This window comes from Cricetulus griseus (genome assembly GCF_003668045.3).
Source record: "Cricetulus griseus strain 17A/GY chromosome 1 unlocalized genomic scaffold, alternate assembly CriGri-PICRH-1.0 chr1_0, whole genome shotgun sequence".
NCBI classification, from domain to species: domain Eukaryota; kingdom Metazoa; phylum Chordata; class Mammalia; order Rodentia; family Cricetidae; genus Cricetulus; species Cricetulus griseus.
The window spans coordinates 136,706,613-136,730,325 of record NW_023276806.1 but is presented as its reverse complement, the minus strand read 5'-3'; the positions used below and the strand labels follow the sequence as shown (position 1 = coordinate 136,730,325).

General features: G+C 42.0%; 1 protein-coding gene across 5 annotated transcripts in view; it reads left to right on the top strand.

Moving 5' to 3' along the window:
• Window positions 1-23,713, top strand: part of Grip1 (glutamate receptor interacting protein 1) — a 347,662-nt gene that overhangs the window by 311,392 nt on the left and 12,557 nt on the right. For 3 of the 5 annotated variants that reach the window (XM_035451190.1, XM_035451189.1, XM_035451188.1), the window contains 7 exons: window positions 5,409-5,553; window positions 7,698-7,837; window positions 8,011-8,205; window positions 15,594-15,750; window positions 17,061-17,172; window positions 17,294-17,338; window positions 21,609-21,842. In XM_035451190.1, coding sequence (XP_035307081.1) covers window positions 5,409-5,553; window positions 7,698-7,837; window positions 8,011-8,205; window positions 15,594-15,750; window positions 17,061-17,172; window positions 17,294-17,338; window positions 21,609-21,842 — 1,028 coding nt within the window. The remainder of the gene's footprint in view (window positions 1-5,408; window positions 5,554-7,697; window positions 7,838-8,010; window positions 8,206-15,593; window positions 15,751-17,060; window positions 17,173-17,293; window positions 17,339-21,608; window positions 21,843-23,713) is intronic. The other 2 variants (XM_035451192.1, XM_035451191.1) reach the window with 1 other exon arrangement.

Below are 23,713 nucleotides of genomic sequence, written 5' to 3'. Positions count from 1 at the left end.
GAGTCTGTGGTTGCTCCGTGACTGGGAAGGCACAGAGAATCTACATTTCTAACCAGTTCCCAGGTGATGCCAAAATTTCTGGCCCTCGAATGGCATCTTGAAACTCAGAAATGTTCACTTTCATAAAGATGTTTAATTCCACGAGTAAACCTTCCATATCTACTGTGAACCCCCTTGGTCCACTGCGTTGATGCAACCAGGTAAAATGGCCTTAGTGCAGTGAAACAGCTATAAGGAGGGGAGCTCCAAATAGTTTGTTTTCTCAGGATAGTGCAACTGCAAGAAATTCAGCCATACTCCAAAACTAATCCCATCATTTCTTCAGGTGAAGTGAACTTTGATTGACCTGCATGTGTTTCCCTTCCAAAGCCTCTCTCCTGAATCCTAACCTCCTATTTGGTCATGGCAGCAGCTGCCATTATGGATTCAAGCCAGAGAGTGCTCATTTGGTTAAACAGGCAGCACTCAAGAAGGCTGAAAATAACATTACAGATAAGTAATGCAGCAATTTTGCATCTGTTCTGTGGTCCCATTAATTTCCTTAACCAGAACTAAACTGAACATACAAGCAGGCTGGCCCCTTTCCTGCCTTTCACTATTAGTTGTAAACCTGCTGTTGTAATATAAAAGCTGCTTATAATATCATTAACATCTGTTTAGGCTCACTTTGAAACTTGCTGGTGACGCTACACCCTGTCTTCACAGTTTCTCTTGGGGTTGAAGATTCTAGCTGCTCCTTCCTCAGTGTTGAAAGTTAGAGCAGCCTCAAGGACAGAGTGGCTTGGAGAGCTTCCACCTCCAAAATGGTCTGAACATAGCTTCCTAAACAGTGCTTAGTGCCCTCCTCCTGGGCGACATGGCCTTTCAGATGCCAGCTAGGCTAAAACCCAAAAAGGCAGATGGATTCCAAAGTTCAGCCTGAAGCTAGGAACCTTGTAGGGAGGAGGTTCAGGGTTGGTTGGTCCCCCTAGTGGCCACCAAGGTCTTAACCTCACACTCTAGATGAGCTGCACTGGCTTTGTGTTACCTGCCTAGAAGGAACATACACTTGGCCCGATGTGTGCTGACACATGGACTGTTTTAAAGAGGTCTTCCTGGGAATCTGGCTGAATGCTAACAACTGTCCATCCTGTTGCTCTTCTGGAGAACTTCCTGAATTCTCCCTGGTCCCAGACAGAGTTCTAGGTTGTGAGGACATGAAGATAAAACCATGTTTTTATCTAATTTTATTCTAATGAGAGAAATCATTAAAAACACAAGATAGAGGCTGGAGAGATTTTTTCCACAGTTAAAGCACTTGATGCTCTTCCAAAGGACCAATGTGTTATTCCCAGCACCTAACTGGAGGTTCACATCTACTTGTAACTCCAGTTCCAGGGGATCCTATAACCCTCTTCTGGCTTCCTTGGGTACCAGGCACGTGTGTGGTGCATAGACATATTTGCAAGCAAAACACCCATGTGCATTAAACTTTAAAATATACAAATATAAAAACAGAATTGAAAGTATACACCAGAAAGATGGATCTTGTCAAGAACTGGTCCTTGGGATGAAAGACTCTTAGGCTCTGTGTGGCAATAGCATGTGGGCTTCAGAGCTCCACTCTACGAGGCTGAATCTTAACCTTTAGGTGTTTTTATTCAAGAAAACATCAACCTTATTTCTTCTTTTAGTTAAAGGGGGGAGCTGAAATGAGTTGGAAAGTTGAGAAACACTAACATGATAGACAGAACCTATGAGATGTCCTAGGAAAGCAACTCCAAACCCAACTAAGAGACCAGAAACTTCCTTGGCAAACAAGGCACATGGGTCAAGTCTTGAAGTAGGAGACATTCCCCAGGAGCACAAGAGGAAAGAGATGGGCACCTACGGAGTAGAGTCTTAAGACTGGAGACCATCCAAGGGCTGTGTAAGAACTTGTGACTCTACCAGGAGAGACTCTGCAAGTTGGGTTGAGATAGGAGAGGACAGTGTGGCCCTCTGGAACTCAAAAGGCTTGCTTGTAAGTATTAGGAAGTTAGGAAACTGATAAGGAGGCTTCACCTGAGATTATGATATATTCAGGGTTGTGTTTTACAAATGTTCGAGGATGGAAAGACCAAGCCTCATGAATTGGAAGCACTAGCAAAATGGATGGGAAAGGAGGGCGATGACCAGGTCCCAAGCAAGAAAACCATTTAGAAGGAAACCTTACTGAAAAAAAAAAAAAAAAAACTAGGCAGAACCAAGCTCAGCCTCCTCAAGGACAAGAGACAAAGACAGGCTTGGGCACCTTGATCATGGCCAGATGGGCCATGTCGTTTAGATAGGATCATGTAATGGCAGCTGCAATGGGAAGAAGGAAACAGGCTAATCAAACACCTATTCACTTGAGGCATCTGCATAGGAATTTCTAGGAGTGTTACGTTTTTTAACCTTGTCAGTAAAATCGTGCACAAAGACATTTTTTAAACTATGAAATTTCAAGTCCATACAGAAAACAGGGAAACAGTGCAATAAACCGGCAGCAACCATGGCTAGCTAATTCCCAGTCTAGTTTCTCCTCCCACTGAATTATTTGCAAGCAGTCCCAGGCATCCCATCCTGTAAACATTAACAATATCCCTAAAGGGAGGTCCCTGGAAATTTAACCCAGTTAAAAGAATTAGCAAAGATCTCAATATCATCATGTGTCTCAGCAGTGTTCACGATTCCCAGAAATGTTTCATATATATTTTCATATATGTATATGGTTTTTATATATGAAAATATATGCACATACAAATATATGTATACATTTCATATATATAAATATGTGTCTATAAATAATGTATATACGTCCTATATATGTATATATAGAGAACAAGAAAGTGAACAAAAAACAAGAGAGAGGGAAAGAGATAATTAAGATGTATTTTTTAAACAACTGGTTTGTTTAAATTAGGATTCCCAAAGATCTCCTTTTTGCCTTATCACCCTTGGGAGAGTGTGTTTTTAGTATAATGCTGCCATTTTCTTGTTTTGTATCTATGTCACATCCTGGGTGTCCAGCAGTTGTCTTCTTTGCCAACTACTTGGGTACAAATATAAAATGTCCCCATGTAAGCTGGCCTGAAGCACAACTATCCTAAATCCATCTACTCTATCCCAGAGTTATTTTTCATTGTGTGATACAAGGATGAAGGTCTATCCCAGAGTTATTTGTCATTGTGTGATACAAGGATGAAGGTCTCCCCACTCCTCTCAGCAAGTGGGTCTGCCCCCAAGTCCACCTTCCTCTCAGCCAATGCTTGTTTTCATCTAGGCTGAAGCTGTACCTAAAACTTTCTACAAACTAACAGAGGGGCCAACAGAAAACCCAGACATAATTAATATTAGCTATTATTTAATTATGCCAGGGTCACTAATTGAATGTATCATTCCCAATTCTATCCAGGTTGTAATTATTGATGCAGCTTGCAGCATAAGTGTATCTACTCACTATATCCCGCATTCATTTACAAAGACAGCTCTGTCAAGTAACAAAATATTATGCTATCAAAAAGTGAGGGCTTGAGCTTGGAGAAATGGCTCAGAGGTTAAGAGTACCAGCTGCTCTTCTAGAGGTCCTGAGTTCAGTTCCCAGCAAACCACATGATGGCTCACAACCATCTGTAATGAGATCTGGTGCCCTCTTCTGGCATGTGGGCATACATGCAGGCAGAACACTGTATACATAATAAAAGAAATAAACGAAAGAAAGAGAAAGAGGGAGAGAGGGGGGCAAGGAAGGAAGGAAAGGAAGGAGGAAGGAAGGAAGGAAGGAAGGAAGGAAGGAAGGAAGGAAGGAAGGAAGGAAGGAAGGAAGGAAGAGAAAAGATAGGAAAGAAAGAAAAAGAAAATGTGGGTTTTCTGGGCTTGTATTCACCAAACAGCTTCTGATGCTTCTCCCTGGAACATTCATTAGTTCATAATGACCAGCCTGTTCACCACCACATAATCAACAGCCTAGAAGAAACTTGGGGAACCATCTCCCAGAGTCCTTAGACTTCATGTGGAGGACCCTAAGCTGCTGATCCAACTTGAGCCAGATACTGAGTTCTTTTCGAACCTAAGACATTGATTCTAGCACTGCGTCTTATGATTTGTGGCCTTTAATTCCCAGAACAAGTGACTGGTGAGGCACAGAGCCCACGAAAAGTGGTGTCAGCTGCATTCCAGAACTCCCAGGCAACAGCCAAGAATAAAGTAAATGCTGACAAGAGAGGGCACGTCCCTGCCCACATTACTCCCCTGACCTTGCCTTTATGTCCCCACTAATTCTTCACTCTGCACACAGATAATTGAATTGTTAACTCAAGCTTTTCCTTTCCTCCTTATTTTAGCATTTCATATTGTAAATGAACAGCTGCTTGATGCAAAAATGTGGCTCTGTGAATACCTTACTCCATACGCTCCAACTGTAAAAACTGACTATTTTGTTCAAGTAGTTACTGGGCCATTTCATTGTATCCTGAGGTACAGAAATGAAACAGCTCCTTAGCAGTTCACGGGGCTCTCAAGCCAATGGGTAAAACAAATGTCAGGAATTTTAAACATGAGCAAATAAAAATCCTTTGAATCCTGAGACTTCATCATGCAACCCAAATAGAGTCATAACATCCACCATGTTGAAAGTAGCCTGTGACAACTTTCTGACAAATGTTTGGGGAAGAACAGAAATATCTTCTTTCTTGCCACTATTAAATGGCCCACAGAACACAAGCTCATATGGCAGCCTGGTAGAGGATCCTGAAGTGCATGAATAGTTTGCATCAGCTCTTACTCTCTGTAGCAGAGAGAACATTACTCAAACCCCTGCTACAATGCCTCTCGTTTGATCTGTGGGACTAAGACACTGTCGATGGAATTATATAAAAGATTTTCTAAAATTCCTGGTACTGTCTTCAAGATAACCACACTGGGTCCCACTTAAACAAGTGTCATTATTTGATCCAACCCTGAGCAAAACCAACTTTCGTATTTTGAGACGTGGTGTATTTGTAAGGCCTGGAAATGGAAAATTTTCTGAGTTATTGGGTGGCATTCTCGTTCTGTATTATCTACTCAGCTGTATGGTTATTCCACGGGCATTGATCACATACTCAGAGAAAGTCTAGCCAAGCACTGTGCATGGCAGAGACATAACATGGAAGTTCTGTGGCCGTCATTAGGTGGGCCACCCACTGTTTAAATTCAAGTGTTCCCCATTCCTGGCACTCATGACAACTTCATCCCTGAATTAGAATGTGAAATCCTATTAAGGAAATGCTACTTCCCAAAATAATTATTTTCTGAGCCATTTAGTGTTTCAGCAGCGAAGTCTTGAATTTCCTGCTTCATGGAAGGATATGTGCGTTATTTCTCTTTTTCCAATGAAACCAATTATGATTCCTTGGCATTTATTGCAGATGAGCAAGAAAGTTCCGGAGCGATTATTTATACAGTGGAGCTGAAGCGCTATGGGGGGCCCCTTGGCATCACGATTTCAGGAACTGAAGAGCCATTTGATCCTATAATCATCTCAAGCCTCACTAAAGGGGGATTAGCTGAAAGGTAAAATGTGAAGGAACGGCTATAATTGCCTGTGTCTGAGAGGGGCTTGCTCCCTCACGGCTGTGTGAAAACATGCTCTCCTCTCCTAGCTGTTCATCTGTTGACTTTTAAATCTGCACAGAGGATTGATTTCCGAGCTTGGGAACTCTTGGGCAGAGCTCTGACTTGACATTGAAGGGCATCTTACAGTCAGTGAAGGATGCCGTAGGCTTAGCATGAGTATTAGTCTCCAAAAAAATGTGTTGGGAGACCACAGTCAGCTGCAGGTAGATTTATACTGTCCATTTGGGGAAGAAATGCTAAAGTTGAGGGCAGTTAAAAGGCTTATCCAAATCAATTCTGCAAACACTTGCTGAGCTTTCTGTTGCCTGACAGTATCAGACTAAGCTTCTCTGTATTGGGGTAGGGGTGGGGGGATAATAAAGACTTGGTCCTCAAATACTACAGCTAATAGAGGGTAGTCACCCTCTCAATAGTGTCTCATTGAGCTGTGTCCATTTGTTCTTTGACAGTGATGAACAGGCCCCACCTGCTCTCAGCCCTCTGCTGAACTGCACTTCTTTTATTCCTGAGACTTGTTGCTGGGTGCACAACAGGCTCTATAACTAGATCTTTTTCTGGTGACTTAGTTCAAGAATGCTCAGGCACATCATTCAGGTCAATATTTGATGATAACAGTTTGCAAGGTGGGGATGTAGCACTGCAAAATTTCAGAACTCCGAGGTCCCTTACTCAGAAATCAGTCCACTTGACAACTCTGTCTGTCGGGGATAAGGGGACTGGGGGAGCCAGCCAGGGCCACTAGACTAGGGTTCAATATTCTAATTTTAGCTGAGGCACCTAGCAAAGGGAGCTCCTTAGGCATCCCCTGTCCTAGTTATTACTGTTAGACAACACAGGATCTAGCACAATGTTTCTTTGCACTTACATCTCACAGCCTACATCCTTCTTGAACTAATGCTGTTTATGAGAGAAGAGATTTTTTTTCAAAGAAAAATTCCATAATTCAAACTACAATGGCAGGCAGGTTAAACAGCCCCTCCTGACCAGTGTATACTGTGTCACCTCTGTCACCCAATCTGTGGCCCCTAGAACAAGCTGTGTTCAGAGCACCCAGTCCCCAGCAACCCTGTAAACAGGGTTAATTCCTTCATTATCTGAATTTGAAGTTATCCAGATAGATAGATAGATAGATAGATAGATAGATATTGATAGATGATGGATGGACAATATAGATAGATAGATAGATAGATAGATAGATAGATAGATAGATAGATAGATGTAGAGTGTGATTGAGAGAGACCCAGTCAACTTCTGATAGCGACATGCCCACACATACACATATATGCGTACACAAACACACACACACACACACACACACACACACACACACACACACACACACACACAAATTGGTTAATTGGTTGAGTGATGTGCTTTCTTTGTCCACATTTCAATCCAAGCTCTCACATATGTTTTACCATTTCCTCCTCAGGGCTTCCCTTTGAGGTGATTACCCCCATTCTAGTGGCAAGGGACTAATATCCCGAGAGTTAAAATGAGGTGACCATGTCACACAGCTGGCCAGATGGATATCAGAGATGGACTAAAAACTTAGCACTAAATAAACCCTCTGTTCAGCATTTTTCCACCCTCAGAATCAGCCAGGGGCTGCTGCTGTCCTAGTCTAGTCTATGCCCCAATCTCTTGAACTTGTCTTAAAGTAAGGTGAGCACCACTTTGTAGTAAACATTTTAAATTGGGAGGAATCAAGAATGTTGCCTGCTACACACTGTTGTATCTGCTTCTCCACAGAGTTCATTTCCTTGGGACCTGTAAGGAGTTTACCAAATAATGCCCAAGTCTGTTCTCAAAACTAATTAAGACACTTTTTCTAATTTTATTAGAAATTACTAAAAAGTAATTCACAGCAGATGCAGTTACAACATTTCCCGAAAGCTAGAAGTGAATGTTAGAGACCTCACCAAGTCTTTATTATAATTAATGTCCAGGCATATTGGGAAATTTACCCCAAGAAGCTTGCAGGGATTTTGTGTCTGCCTTCCCTACCCCTGTCTGGTGTGACTGCCTTCATTACCCCTGTCTGGTGTGTCTGTCTTCCCAACTCCTGTCTGCTGTTCCAGGACTGGAGCGATCCACATCGGAGACCGTATCCTAGCCATCAATAGCAGCAGCTTGAAGGGGAAGCCTCTCAGTGAAGCCATCCACTTGCTGCAGATGGCAGGAGAGACTGTCACCCTGAAAATTAAGAAACAGACAGATGGTGAGTGGGGCTGGCATCCCAGTTAAGGATTTCCAGTCTGTTTCCTTCCCTAAAAGAATGTGCCCAGTGTCTGTGTGTTTTACTAGGGAAATGGCTCTCCAGCTAGAGTATATGGGCGTCTTTTCATGTTTTTACTTTCCACTGATGCAAACCCCCTTTCCCTGTCTGTAAAGCGCAACCAGCATCAAGTCCCAAGAAGTTCCCCATCTCCAGTCACTCGAGTGACATGGGAGATGGTGAGGAGGACTCCTCCCCAATACAGAAGCCTGGCAAGCTCTCTGACATGTACCCCTCCACGGTGCCCAGCGTGGACAGTGCTGTGGACTCCTGGGATGGGTCTGGAATGGACGCCAGCTATGGAAGCCAAGGTATGGAAAATTCACTTCTGCTCCATGTGCAGAATGCCTTTTGGCAACCCATATCTGTCTCAGTTGTGTCCACTTTCAACAACCTGAACCCTTCCACATGCTGGCCTGGAATGTTCTTCTTCTTGTGAGTCATGAGCATTTATCACACACTGGTAGGCTCCTGATGGCCAAGTGTTCCATGCAGAAAGCTTAGGTGGATATGAAGCAGACCATACAGTAGGGTTCATGGAGACAGGCTCCATTGTGTTGTGCTTTTAGCAAGCATTCCACGAAGATGAGCCTGTAACAAGAGTATTGCCAATGACTAGAGAACCCATTGATTCTTGGGCATGCCTGGCTCGTACAAAACTACAGTTTTCCTTAGTATTCATTGTTAGGGTGATATGGTTGTGATATGTGATAGTATGTCACAGATATGTCTCCACAGACATGATGCTTGCATCAATAACACAGACAGAGTGGGGAACAGGTTTGAGTGTGTGTGTATCCAGCTGCCCTCATCTCGGTTTTCATATTTCTTTTTCCTCAGCCTGCTGTGATTGTGTCGCTTTCTGTCAAGTCCCCAATAGGTGGGAAAAATTGAAAGGACTTATTACATCAGTTTTTGAGCTTTTACATAGTCATGATATTAGAATTTGATGGAGAAAATAAGTCGAACATCTCAAGTAAAGTCAAAGATCGATTATGGTGTGTGTGTGTGTGTGTGTGTGTGTGTGTGTGTGTGTGTGTGTGTGTGTGTGTGTGTAATGGTATGTTGAGTATGAGCACAGAAGTGCAGGAGACCAGAGGTGTCCTATCTCCCTGGAACTAGAGTATCAAGCAATGGTGAGCCACCTAATGCTAGTACTGGGAACCAAACTCCAGTCCTGTGCTGAGCCATCTCTCCAGCCCCCACCACAAATAAATTTCTATCTGGCAATTCTTCCAAGTCATAGTACCTTGTTATAAGTTAGTCATGACACCCAATGTCACATTTTTACTGCCTGAAAATTATTGGAACACAAGGAGATGCCACATAAAGGACCCTAGTCAAGTTTTATCACTGTAAATAGAGTTTGCTCATTAGTAGGTGTGTTGAGTTACTCTTTACTAATGTAGAAACTTATTTACACACATTTTTGGTGAGAAAACTATTGATAGCAATGAGTTCTGCCCTATAAGGTGATGCTTATAAACTCAGCTATTCCAGCCTTTTGCATCCTAAGACCAGTATCATGATTGACATATGAAATATATGGTTACCCCTCCTTAGTAAGAAATGAAAAACTACTTTATGAAGCATTTCAAAAATTTGAGTAATAGTCATAATAATATTAAATTTAACACTGACACATTAAAATCTTTATAAGGCTGGAGAGACTACGAGATGAGTAGAGATCATGACGATGGGACAGAGTTAAGATAATTTAAAAATGTCATAATGCCTTATATCAGTCAAATGCCGGAGTTTCCTAAGCATGTTCACATGATACCTCTCATGTAATTCCTTAAGGAAACTGCAAATCAAAGGTCACTCTTGGTCATGGGGTCCAGTGTGAGGGGAAGATGCAGAAGTCAGCTAGTTTGGCATCTGGTGTGGTCCTTGGGGCTGTGTCCAGCACTGCTGTGTGTGGACGTGTTGTGTGTCCTTCAGCACCGAGCTGACAAGCCCTCTTAGCCTTCCCTGTCTCTCCAGCAGCTCTGACAGCTCAGAAGTCCTGACTATGTGGAGCTGAAATCTGCTGTGCCCTTTGTCAATTATTCCTAGTTACAACATCAAGGTGATTCAGAACAAGCTCCAGCCCCTTCCTCTTGGCATCCCTTTGGGTTGCTGGGTGGTGTTATCGATTCTCTTTCAAGTCTTTCCTTCTTCAAGCAAAATAGCCCAATTCCTTCAACTGCTCCCCTACCTAACCTATTTTCAAGCCTCGTTATTGGCTCATTGCTCTCTCTTCTCAATATGCCCAAGTTTAACTCTGTGTTTACTCGAGTATAGCACTCGGAAAAGAGTCCTACGCTGACTGGCAGCTCAGAGCTCAGCAAACCTTCCCTGTCCTCATGAAGACAGCAGAGCCTGCCAGGACCACCCACCATCACACTGGGGTTAGGACTGCACCCTACATTCATCATTCATTTTGACCTTGCTGTTCATCAAGATCTCTGAGTCTGGGTTTCTTAAGGCATTGGGTGAAAACCAGGTAGATTTAGCTTTTGACTGTTTTTTTTTTTTTGTATTGTTTTATTTGATTTTGTTTGTTGTTTGCTTTTGTTTTTTGCAAGGCAAGTTTTCTCTGTGTAACAGTCCTGGCTGTCCTGGAACTTGCTTTTGTACATCAAGATGGCCATGAACTCACAGAGATCTACCTGCCTCTGCCTCCCAAGTGCAGGGATTAAAGGCATGTGCCACCACCACCTTGTGACTATTTATAATTGACGTTTTATAAGCAAAGGATAAAATATACTAATTTTCCTCTGGTTAATTATCATGTTCTGAGCTAGTCTTTCCAACTTGTCCCTCTAGCCCAGCAAGCGGTTCTCAACCTTTGAGTCGTGACCCCTTTAGAGGTTCTCATATCAGATATCTGCATAACATTTACATTATGATTTATAGCAGTAGCAAAATTAGTTTTGAAGAAGCAACAAAATAACATTATGTATGGGGGTCAACACAACATGAGGAACTGTTAAAGGGTCATGGCGTTAGGAAGTTTGAGAGCCACTGATTTGCAGTATTAGGAAGGTTGGGAACCACTGACTTGGCAACATTAGGAAGGTTGAGAACAATTGATTTGCAGCTTTAGAAAGGATGAGAGCCACTGAATTGCAGAATTAGAAAGGGTGAGAGCCACTGATCTGCAGCTTTAGGAAGGGTGAGAGCCACTGATCTGCAACTTTAGGAAGGGTGAGAGCCACTGATTTGCAGCACTAGGAAGGGTGAGAGCCACTGCACTGTCCTCTCTTTTCTGACCCACAAAGATCTCACACGGTCAATGTCTTCTTTAAGCCTGTAGCTGCCTTGAATTCCCTGAACCCCCATGATGCAAAACAGTGGATGACTTTGGTAACCATGTTTTTTTATTATTCTCTGCTACTTCACCAAAATGTCCTATTTACTCATTCAAGAGATTTTTAAGGGTTAGCATAATTCAATAGGATGAGGTCTCTGTTCTTGGAAGGGCCCAACAGTTCACAAGTAAACAAATAACTACCAGCAATGATAAATATTTCTTAGTGAAAAAGAAAATAGGGTGGAATGACCAAACTGATGGAGACAAAGCGGGTTTGTATAATAAAGGGTTACAGTGGGGTTTCCTTACTGAGTGGTTCTGGGATATAAGCTTCTCCTGGTCACCTTGGGGGCAGCTTCTCCCTCTCCCATTCTCCGATGCCCCAAGCCAGTCTCCTTTATCTGGATCTGGATCTTTGGACCCATGGGTCTTAATTATTCCTTCTTCTACCTGAGGAAACCCTGATGGATACCAGGATATAGCAAAAGTCAATATGAAAGGAGACAGTAAATTGTCATCTCCTGAACTTTCATCCTCAGGGAAATTGATGCTCTCATGGTCTCTATAATCCTCAACTGGCAACTCAGGTAGCTATATTTCTGACTGATTGTTTGAAGTCACTTTTACCACTTGTATTTTCCCTAGAAAAAAACAGTGCTTTTTAATCCAAGTTTAAATATATTTGCATATAATTAAGTAATCTCTTGATTAATCATCTTATTTTCTCAGTTTCTAAACACATCCCTAATATACATTCCCTAATATATTTGTGTTACTTATGTTTCCATGATTAGATTATTAGTGGTTTGCTTTATTTTTTCCCCAGAAACTGTCACTTGTGTTTACTTATTATTTTCACACTGGGTCTTTGATATATGGTTGGTTTAACTCTTTTTTATTGTTTTGGTTTGGTTTTGTTTGGGGTTTTCGAGACAGGGTTTCTCTGTGTAGCTCTGGAGGCTGTCCTGGAATTCTCTCTATAGACCAGGCTGTCCTACAACTCACAGAGGTCCACCTGCCTCTTCCTCCCTAGTGCTGGGATTAAAGGCATGAGCCACCTCCACCTGCATCCCCTATTCTTTTATACAAACTTTGCACACAGCTTGTGCTCACCCTTTAAAAATTATCACTCAACACCCCATTGAGTGAATCTACCATGAACTGGAAGTTTTCTAGAGGCTCTGAGCAAGCTGTAAGCTTCTATCATATTCTAGGCCAGCCTTGGCTAGCAGCTTCACTGTGGTAACAGGATAAGGGTTTCCCAGCTGGCTGCAATAGAAGATGCAGCTCTCACCAGAAGAACTGCTGTTCATCTGTATGTATCCTCTTTCAGTCCACCTGACTTTCCCCTGGTGATAGACAGGATCCAGGGTGTTTGCTGCCACCAGCAGGTTCAGTGCATCCTAGCCTTCTAAGCAATGATTGCTGTTTTGTCTCTGTCTCTGTCATGGCCTCTGTTTTGGCTGACTGGGCCTCTGCAAGTCTCTGGCCAGACAAATCTTCTTTCTACCACACACACTACTACCACCACACATACACACACACACACACACACACCAACACACATACACACACACAAACATCAACATACACACACACAAACACACACACACACACACATCACCACACATGCCACCGCCACCCGCTTCTCATGTGACTCTCACTGAATTTACCAGTTTCTCTGGTATATTTAGGCTTCGGGTTATGTACCTAATACTGTTGCAGTGAAGGTGGGGTGGGACTCTGCTGTTTGTCCTCACTTTCTGGGGTGACATCTGAAAGCCAGAAGAACTTAACTTTCCTTCCTCTGCCATTTTTCAAGCAGTGTTCATCCAGACACATGAAACATTTATTGGCAAGAACAATTACAAATAGCTGCTCAAGCATATGATTTGATTTTCTTGTTCTTAACAAAACTGAGTCTTTGAAAAAGAAACCTGGCCAAGATTGTCTGGCTTGATTCTTATGCTAAAATTGGTTTCCAAAACTATGTGGAACAACAAGATTTACAGCCCCCAAATTATAGGTTCAAGGAGTTAATTCCCCCAAAGCATTTTAAAACTTTCTATGTAGGAGCCAGCATTGTTTAACTTCCATTCCCACATGAAGACTGGGTAGGAATTAAAGGGATGGGTGGAAAATACATACAGAAAAGCAAATGTGACTGTGTTAGGGTGTAGGGACTTTACAGATATCTCAAATTTATTATCCCTAAGAATGAAAATCACCATGCCAAGGCGATTTAGAAGCACCTACATTTGTGAAGCTTTATCTTCCATTCTGCAAATAAATAAAATGGAACATTTTGCTCAGCAGAAATCGCCAAGACTGAATTTTAAACCCTCATTATGAGGCAAAATATAAACCTTGATATTAAAACCACGATGCAGAAGAAATAAAGAAGAGAGGGATATAGGTTTCCAATTTTGAATCAAGGCAGTGATTACTTACAACATAGATTTTTACAATTTCTGTGATCAAAGTTTCACTTAAAGTGCAATTTATGGAAGCTAGGACGATGCCTTGGTTGCTAAAGTGTCTTCCACACAAGCATTCAGGGCTGAGTCTGGCTCTCCACCCACATTAAAACAAAACAGTCAAGGGTGTCCCCACACTGGAGAGGAAGAGAAGGGAGGATTCCTAGGTCTTCTATCTAGCCAGGTACCAGACAACAAGCTCTAGGCTGGTGAGAGATCCTGCCAAAAAGAAAAAGAAAAAAGAAAAGAAAAGAAAAAACACTAGGTGGAGAGCATTTGAGGAATTTGAGGAAGATACCAAACATAAATTTCTGGCATGCACAGATGTGCACATACATGTGCATTCCCACACACACACACTCACCCAATGCACAAACACATACACTCATGCAAATGTAGTTTCAAATATCATAAGTGCATTTTATTTTCATGTATTTGCATTGCCATTGAATAAGAACAAAATTTAATTATATTTTTTGCGGTTTATTTTTTGAACACATGGGCCGCTGCAACAATTTCAGTTTGATCCCAGGGTAGAGCCCACCTCTGGAGAAATAGCTTGTTTTTTTTGTTTTTGTTTTTGTTTTTGCTTTTGTTTTGAGACAGGACTATCTTCTTGGAGGTAGAGAGAACACACTGATGGATTTTGGGGTAGAGAGCAGCCCTTATTAAGATTGCATTTTCACTATTACTCTCTCACTGTCTTCCCAGACCTTAGACTTAATAAATACTTGCATGCTAACTTCACGCTTTCCTTTGAACATGCTTTGACCCCCTTTATGACCCAGGTTCTAGGCCCCAAATAGTGAAAATAGGGGTTCAGGTGTTTGTTATGTTGAATTTCTTATGTACAGTAAGACAGGCATCTGCTACTAAGCCATATGTGTGTTTACACAACCTGAGGAAATGGACTAAGAAATGTGTGATGATTATGATATAGGCTATGGAGTCAGCCCCGTGCATATGCCCTTGAACCCCAAAAAAGTATACTGAAAAACTTCATACTTCATCACATATTTGAAGTTACCTTCTAAATGCTTTCCTCAAATATTTACAAATATTCTTCCTTGTTATAAATAACCTTAAACTCTATTACTGTCAGAATATCGGTGTTACAGACTTAGCTGAAATTCAAGGGTGATGCATATTACATAACCTAATTGTTCTCTAATCCCCTACTGTCTTGCCCACCAGGCTAGTCAGACTTAACTGCCCTCCCTACCTCCATCAGAAAACTCAGTCTTTGTTTTGCAATTCGGATAAACACTAATGCTGAAGCTACCTCACCTTGACATCATCCTTGCTTCTGACTTTCAAAGAGAGACAGATGGCAGGGCAATACAGAGGGATAAATAAATGCCTTGCCCTGAGTTTGCCTGGTTTAACTATGACCCAGCTCTGGGTGCCATTATCTCATGAGCAAGGCTTCTCCAACCTAGTCCTGCATTTGCTGGTTATACTTACACTCCTGAGACTCCAGGCCAAGCACCCTCAAGGGTTTAAAATGACTAAGAAATGAGTATTGTTGAACCATAGTGGAACAGTTGTGAAAGCAGAGGGGAGAACTTGTCGGTCCAAATCCCTGACCTGTGTCAGCCATGGCAGTATGGGGAAGATGGTGAAGTGCTTGTAGCATTGAAGGACCTGAAAACTGGTTCTCCTGAAACTGTGTGTGACTTGAAGCCTCTGGAAGGCTTAGGCACTAGAAACCACCATTCAAAGCCTTTAACTTCCTCTTTTAATTGCAAATAATTATAGTACCAAAGCTTGCTGTGAAGAAGGCCTCAGAGCAGGGAGGCAGGATAAATACCTGCTGTCAATTCTGCTGCTACTTTGCTACCCAACCCTCTCTGGCCAACGCCATTATATCTCAATAGATGAGATAATCCCCACACCCAGCTCTAACGCCTTGCTTCTATTTCAGGCACCACTTTTCAGACTCCGGGATACAATTTCAACACCTATGATTGGAGGAGTCCAAAACAAAGAGGCAGCCTATCCCCAGTCCCCAAGCCTCGAAGCCAGACTTATCCAGATGTGGGATTAAGTAATGAAGACTGGGATCGGTCCACAGCCAGCGGGTAAGGTTCTTCACACAAACACACACACATTCTCTCTCTCTCTCTCTCTCTCTCTCTCTCTCTATATATATATATATATATATATATATACTCTTTCTCTCTATCTATCTCTATCTATCTCTATCTCTCTATCTCTCACACACACACACACAAACACTCATGCACACACACTTGCACACATTCTCACACACATACACATACTCCCACAAACACGCTCACACACACACACACACACACACACACACACACACACCACTGCTGCTGCCCTGTACCGGGTCTTGGTCTCAGAGAGAGGACTTGCACCTCTCTATACCCAGTGGCAGCTTTTGTTAGCATTGACCTTGTGGACTGTTTTAGCTATCCACATCCGCCACAAAGAAGGTTTCTAAAATGTGTGACTGCCCAGTGATAGCTTGGTAGCACTAGGCAGCAGTGCAGTTTCCCAGAGTAGCAGTGGGGGAAGAAGTCAGCTTCTCGGAGCCATGTCCTTTCTATTGCAAGCATCTCTATCCCTCCTCCACACTAAGTCACATGTAACATTCATCAAGAGTTCCTTTGCTTTGAGGCCAAGTCCCCTATAGAGTACCAGGCTTACCTGAAACTCCTCCTTGCCACAGACTCCTACATGTCAGGATTGCAGGTGTCTGCCACCAGTCCAAGACAAGAGAACCACAGAGGGGTGTGTGTGTGTGTGTGTGTGTGTGTGTGTGTGTGTGTGTGTGTGTGGGTGTGTGTGTGTGGGTGTGTGTGTGTGGGTGGGTGGGTGAATGGCTGTGCAACCACAGGAACCCATCTATTCAGAGCTCACTAATTATGCTAGATTGGCTGGCCAGCAGGCCCCAGGGATCCACCTGTCTCAACATTCCCAGTGATGGGATTGTTAGTATATCCCCATATCCTGCTTTTCCACATAGGTTCGGGGTATCAGACTCAGGTACAATAATTTTTATAAATTCCTAGGTGCCATCTGCCACAGTACAGCCACATCTATGCAGCCATGAATATTCTGAAAGCCAACTAGTAGTGGCAAAGGCCATTTAATTCTGCATGCCACTTAGCATTTCTAACATGTCAGAGATGACTTGACTTGGAGGCCACAGTCTAAAGAAAGCCTGGTAAAAGTGGATCTTCTTTTTCCCTCTTTTTTTTGTGTATAAAATGAGGAGAAAGATTCTACATACAGAAGTGTATGTGTGTGTGTACAACTTTGTGTGCATGTGTACTGTGTGTGTGTGTGTGTGTGTGTGTGTGTGTGTGTGTGTGTTTGTGTGCACATCTTCCTTAACCCAGAATGTGTTTCTTTCGGGCAGCTTCGCAGGGGCCTCTGACAGTGCGGAGGCTGAACAAGAGGAAAACTTCTGGTCTCAAGCACTGGAGGACCTGGAGACCTGCGGCCAGTCGGGGATCCTGAGAGAGCTTGAGGTAGCCTCCGTCCCACTGCTTACCTTGCTTCTACATTCATTTTTTTGTTTTTGTTTTTTGGTCCTTTTATGTTTGCATTGATCACAGCAGTTCATTTAAAAGCTTTAACCCCTTTCCACAGGAGAAAGCTGACAGGCGTGTGTCATTGAGAAACATGACTCTCTTGGTAGCTACCCTTTCTGTTTATACTTTTGCTTGTGAAGCTGCCTTCCCCCGCCCTTGCCTTCCAGACAGCAGTTTGATTTTATACAATGCAGTTCTTACTGACTTGTGGCTTTTGCCATCGCTCCCTTGCTAATCCTGACTGTACCTGTTTCCCACCAAATCGCTAAGGAGCCAGCCCAGTCTCCCAACAGTGGTGCATTTCATTCTCTTAGCTGCTTTAGAAAGGTTTCTTTGGCATGTTTTCATTTGTACCTGGTAGAGAAATTAATTTGATCGTCAAGAGGAACATAAGAGGAAACACATTATATTTTGTTTTGCCCTTAAGCTGATGATCATGTGGCTGCTTTAAAAGGCCAGTCTATTTGATAAGCAGGCAAAATATTACTTACTGTTTTGCTGTTCATTGGAAATCTTAATTCCATATTAACTTTACCTGAATCTGAGGAGGGACAAGCTGGATTGTAACAGTCAAACTCTGGGCAATTTCTTCAACAAAGCCATGAATCTGCTGGCAGTATCCAGACTTAGTCTGGGAAGGCCTGTAATGTTTCCTTTTATGTTCTTTTGAAGTTTTTAAGCCGTAAAAAGTAAAGTGGTGAAAGTCTCATTTTTGTTTTGATGTCATACGAGGTCCCCGAGTCACTATAAGGAATGCGAATGGCACAACCGGGTGGGACTCCTGCAATTCTAAAATGGTTACTCATCTTTATATTATTTTGCTTCTCAACTGCATGTGTGGATACTTTATGTGATTCTAATGTTTGTGAATCTGCAAAGAGAAATTCTAAAGGAAAACAGTAGTTTGAGTTTACAGACACCATAGTATTATGTGGCATGAATTTTGGCTTCAGAGCACAGTTAAAGGACCTGGGCATGGATAGACTTATAAATTTTAAAATAAGACATGAAACATTGATTCCTTCTTTTTATACAATTTTCAAAAAGAGCACAATTCATAAGTGCCAGCTGGTTTATTTAAACTTTTACCACCCCCTGTATGTAGTATGAGAAGCAACACAGGCTGAATAATGAACACAATTCACAATTATTGAGCAAATGTCCTCACCTAAGTTACTTTGGCTCCCACACCTTTCCCATTTTGATACTTTTCTCTTGTGACACTCATTCTTCTTATAGCTTCTCTTACATTGTATCCATTGAAGGCCCTTTTAAAAGTAACTGGATGGGCCTTGGCCATTACCTGGAAATTGAGTTAGCTATGTTGCAGTAGCCTACCCGTACCTCCATTGCAGCTTCATGTGATGTGGCCCTGGAAATTACAAATACAGAGAAAAAAGAGGCTGAGCTTTAAGCCAAAGAGAAGTTATATTTTCAGCTAGGAGGAATGCGCACCAGGTTCATAGACTAGAATCATATTTACACTATTATCACAAAAACTATAAACAATGTTTTTAGATGAATTGTTCCTTGAAGGGGAAGGCTGTTACATTTTTATTGAAGCTGGAGTCCTATGGATGAAATTTACCTTCAATAAAGTTAAAGAAAACTATGGAGTTTATAAATATAGATTAACTAAATGATTGTGATTAAAATGAGAATTTACTAATCATTTTCATTATTGACAGCAATAATTTAGGTTCAAATTTAGCATTGAAAAATATACAGTCTTCCCTGATGCCAAAAACTCAAACTCAGACTTTGAGCAATTTTTAACCTGCCTTACAAATTTTGCTTGTATAAAACATAGGAATTGCCAGGTGGTGATGATGCACACCTTTCATCCCTATACTCAGAAGGCAGAGGCAGGCAGATCTCTCTGAGTTCAAAACCACCCTGGTCTAAAAAGTGAGTTCTGGGCTACAGAATAGCCAGGACTACACAGAAACCCTGTTTGGAAAAATCAAAGTAAGATGCTTTCAAAAATAAGAATTACAGTAATCTAATACTTAACACAATGATTACTAGAGAACCTGATGTTTAATAAATGCAATAAAAATTGAGTACTGAGTTTGCTGTCTTAATGAATACTACCTTAACTTTTTTAATAGACAAGAGTTTAACCACATGTCTGGACCTAAATTATATTTGTACTTTAGCTTTTAAAATCCTTTTTAGATGCTATTAATTCCCTTGAAGTTTAGTGTAAGTGGGCAATCCAGTCATGGTTTGAAAACTTGAGTGAGGGGCTGTTCTTACCTCGCCTCTTGATCACAGGACCTTAGTAAAACCCATTGGCAGTGTCTCTTCTGGCAACTCAGACTCATCAAAGCCAGACTGTCAGCCCTTGGGCTCAGTAAATATTTTATTTCCCACATGAGAAGGAAACATAGATATAAATAAAGTAGATAAATATTCTAAATAGGTAAGGACAATGGATGGGCAGTCACCACTGCAGGAAAAAAAAATGACTGGATGCTGTCAGTTACTACAGATTAAACACAGCAGCAATGTATATAAGTGCCATCAAATGAAGAGATGTCCCCTGACACCAACCCAGCTGGCCACAGGATGTGTCAATAAGCCTCAAAAAACAACAAAAAAAAAGGTATTTATCAGAAATATGTAATACTATAGATGCCTACATTTGCTTAAATATTAAAGACTTTTTACCTACAAAAGGGAAGTTTTATGTGTCCAGAGAAGCCAGTTGGTCAAGGAACAAGGCTGCAACCAGACTGTTGGGATCCCCTTGTGACAAGTTATGGGACTTACCTAGGTGCCCCTCTCTTCCATTGTGAAAGAGTAAGACCTGTGACTTATAAAGCCTACTGATGCTGTTATTGAATATTAAGCAGTAATATATGCAGTGCTCAGTAATTGGCAAGGATTTATCTGCAGCTAGCATTTCCATTCTCAAAAGCATCGGTGACTTAAGTGGTCTAGTCCGAATGTAATTGTCAGTTTGGTTTCTTTTTCATAGAGCTGTTAGGTCTTTGTAGATTTGTGCCAATACTTGGCTGTTGCGCTTTCTTAGTGGCACACATGTAAACTGAACATCAATGGAGAGATACAAACTCTTATAGTACATAGCAAATAAAAATGCAGCTCACTTTCTAGTGTTCCCTCTAGTGAATAGCTGCAGGTAGTGCTCTTGCTTCAGTTACTGCTTATATGACCTTGGGCAAGTAAGATTCTTTGTGCTTCAGTCTCCTATAAAGTGGAATGAATGATGTGCCTACCTTATAGACTTACAAGGCTAATATATTAATGAATATATTCAAAAGTTCAACAAATCAAGCACTGTTGCTTATAGGTTTTTCATTAATGTAAACAAACATTTACTTATTCACTTGGGTATGGATGTAATTTCTGTTTCTATAGATTCAGGCACATTTACCAGTGCACACTTATGCATATAAACATTGTATAAGGAATAGAGAGATGGCCACAGTCCTAATTTTAGAATACTGGCATTCTCTAATATGAGAAATGTCCATTCCCATCATGATACTTCTTTCAAATCCTCTTTTGTTCCAGTTCTGAAATTCAGGGGTGTAATCTTGCCATTGCTTATGTATTATTCAGGGAAGCTGAGCAAACTTCCCTTTCATTGGTAAAATCCAATTCGAGCCTCACAGTTGAGCAATGATTGAATTGAGCAAATGGTTGAATCCAATATAAAAGGGTAATTTTTTAAGCCTCTCTGAGAATGTTACACAAAGATCATTTCTAAGAAACACTATCTGAGCCACGAGATGTAGAAGCCAAACGCTGATGAATATTAAAAGATGTGTCTACAAGCTTCTGGGGTAGGTCACTGGGCCAGGAGAAAGATGCTCTTGACAGTGCCAGGTTGGAAGTGTTAGGAGACCCCTTTGCCTCTGCATCAGTCAATCAATCATCCCATTCCAGTGTACAGATTGCTTCTGTTGGAGCCAGAGGCAGCAACACAGACCACAGCAGCCTGGCCTCCACTGGGAAGCCCTCCAAACACTTCTCTAAGACACACTGAAGGTGGCTTTGTGAATCCCAGCTCTTAGAGTGGGAAGTTGGTGTTTAAGATGCAGTTTGCAGTAAACTAATGCTGGATCTTTTCAATTTGCCTCAGCGTTGCTAGGGGTGGTATTTGATTAAATAAACTCAAGGGCTTAACTGCTTCCATTGGATTTGAGATGTGCATTATAAATGTAATTGCAAAGCATGTTCCAGACGTTCATAGTTGAGCTAGTGCTTCCATTCTCCAGCCTTTGGTTATGCCCTGAAGACACCATATTTTGACTGGGCAGAGGGAGAATTGTGCCTAATGTTGAGCAAGCAAACCCTTTCCTTAGCCATGGTTTAATTGTCTCTGAAAATTGTCGATGCCACAGGCAACAATCATGTCGGGGAGCACCATGAGTTTGAATCATGAGGCTCCAACGGCTCGCACTCAGCTGGGGCGACAGGCCAGCTTCCAGGAACGGAGCAGTTCACGGCCACACTACAGCCAAACAACTCGAAGCAACACCCTGCCCTCGGATGTGGGCAGGAAGTCAGTAACCCTGAGGAAAATGAAACAAGAAATAAAGGATATCATGTCCCCAACTCCTGTGGAACTTCACAAGGTCAGTAGGCTTCCTCCTCCTTCCCTGATCGTGAATGTACCAATCATTCAGCATGGCACTGTTGCCTTGATGCAGGCTCACCTGTGACTTCTCCTGTGTGCTCAGCCAGAGAGAGGAGGCAGAGATGAAAGACAAAACCCTAGAGACTTACTCCTTAAATCTCATGTCCCCTAGGAAGATCAGCCTGGAAAGCAAGGAAGATTGATTTTTCAAGGCGATGTGTTTATAAAACTTGGTCAAAATCTTACAAAAATGTAGGATTCCAATGTCATGTGGAGCTTTGATGAATTTATTCTGTGCTCATTGAAAGACGGGTAGGTTTTTAAACATCCTTTGTCCGTCACTTCACAGAAAAGAGGCTTGAAGTTCACTGCAAGCAGGCTTACTCCTCAGTTATGTACCTACATTAGACATGAGACTCTCAACAAACCATTAGATGTCCTGAGCCGGGACAGAGGAAACCCTGGTTATGCTCCATGTTGGACTACAATATTGTAGTTCACAGAGAAAACTCCCTATTATGCTTAGCCAAACTCCAGAGCTGCCCGAAGAGTTTAAGTGATGCAAGCACAACACCAGTGAGTCTCAGGCCAACATGAGCAGTGAGCGGTAGGGAGGTGTCTCTAGGACTTACTCAACTGCAATGGCACATTATTCTGTTTTTAAAATATAAGGATGTATTACAAAGTAACAACCCCAACCCTGCTTTTCAAGAGAACCAAGATACTCCCTATCATTAATAATCTAACACAATTAATTTTACTCAAAAGAACACATAAGTGTCAGGTTAAAAGGAATTAACAGGCCACCAATCCCCCTATGAAGACCTTGATTTCCCTAGCTACCCTACAAAGCACAGCAATTTGTTTTGTAGCACACGGTATCATGGTGGGGAGGGGAGATTATGTAATGTTCCTGGTTCTTCATTTTTACCACACGTTGTCCGTTCACTTGACATCTAGACTGTGTAGACTGTATATACATTCCCTCAAAGGATGTACTGTCCATCTGTTGGAGCACAGAATTTACTGGGAAAACATCTAGAAAACAGCAGGAAGATGGTGGGGTCAGCACAGTGACAGTAGCAAGCCAGGGCAGCCTCAGAGTGCAGAGGGTGGCACTTCCCCACTGGGAAAGAAGTGGGAAAGGCTTCCTAGACATGGGTATTGACTGTGCAGAGGAGGTAGAGGGTCGAGAGAATTCCAAGTACAGAAATAAGCATATGCAAAGGAATACCAAACAGCATAGAGGATCTCAGGCGTGAAAATAATTCCCACATGACCAGGGTCCTTTGCATTAGGAGAGCTTCAGAAAAGCAAAGATGCTTCTGGCATCTTATAATTAAGATCCAGATCGAGCCCCATTGCACAGTTTAACTTGTTTGTCTGGTTGTCCCAAATACATCTGCTTGGTAATTCACATATCTTAACTCACAGATGGATATATACCATTATACCATAGGAAATCCCAAGGCCATTAAATTGCAAAGGCTGCATGTTCACTGTTAATTCTGCTGTGGCAAGAATGAACCAAACCCTTCTGGTCCCCTTGGGTGTATGTGAACACCACCTTTCCCTCTTCTCTGAGTTTCTTCCCAGGTTGAGAAAACCGTGCTTGTCTACCTCTGCTTCTTTAGCCTCAGAGAGAAATGATACCAACATGCACCTAGTACCTATTGAGTTCCTTCTATGTACTGCATATTTTTAGCCCTCACAGTAGACATTTTGAGTTGACACGTATTATTCTCATTTGTATGATAAGAAAATTGTCCCTCTTTTTTTTTCTGAAGTGAAACTATCTCCTCAAAGACAGTTACTTATGGCCCAGGAACATAAACATCTTGTCCCCCTATCATCCCTACATTGGATGTA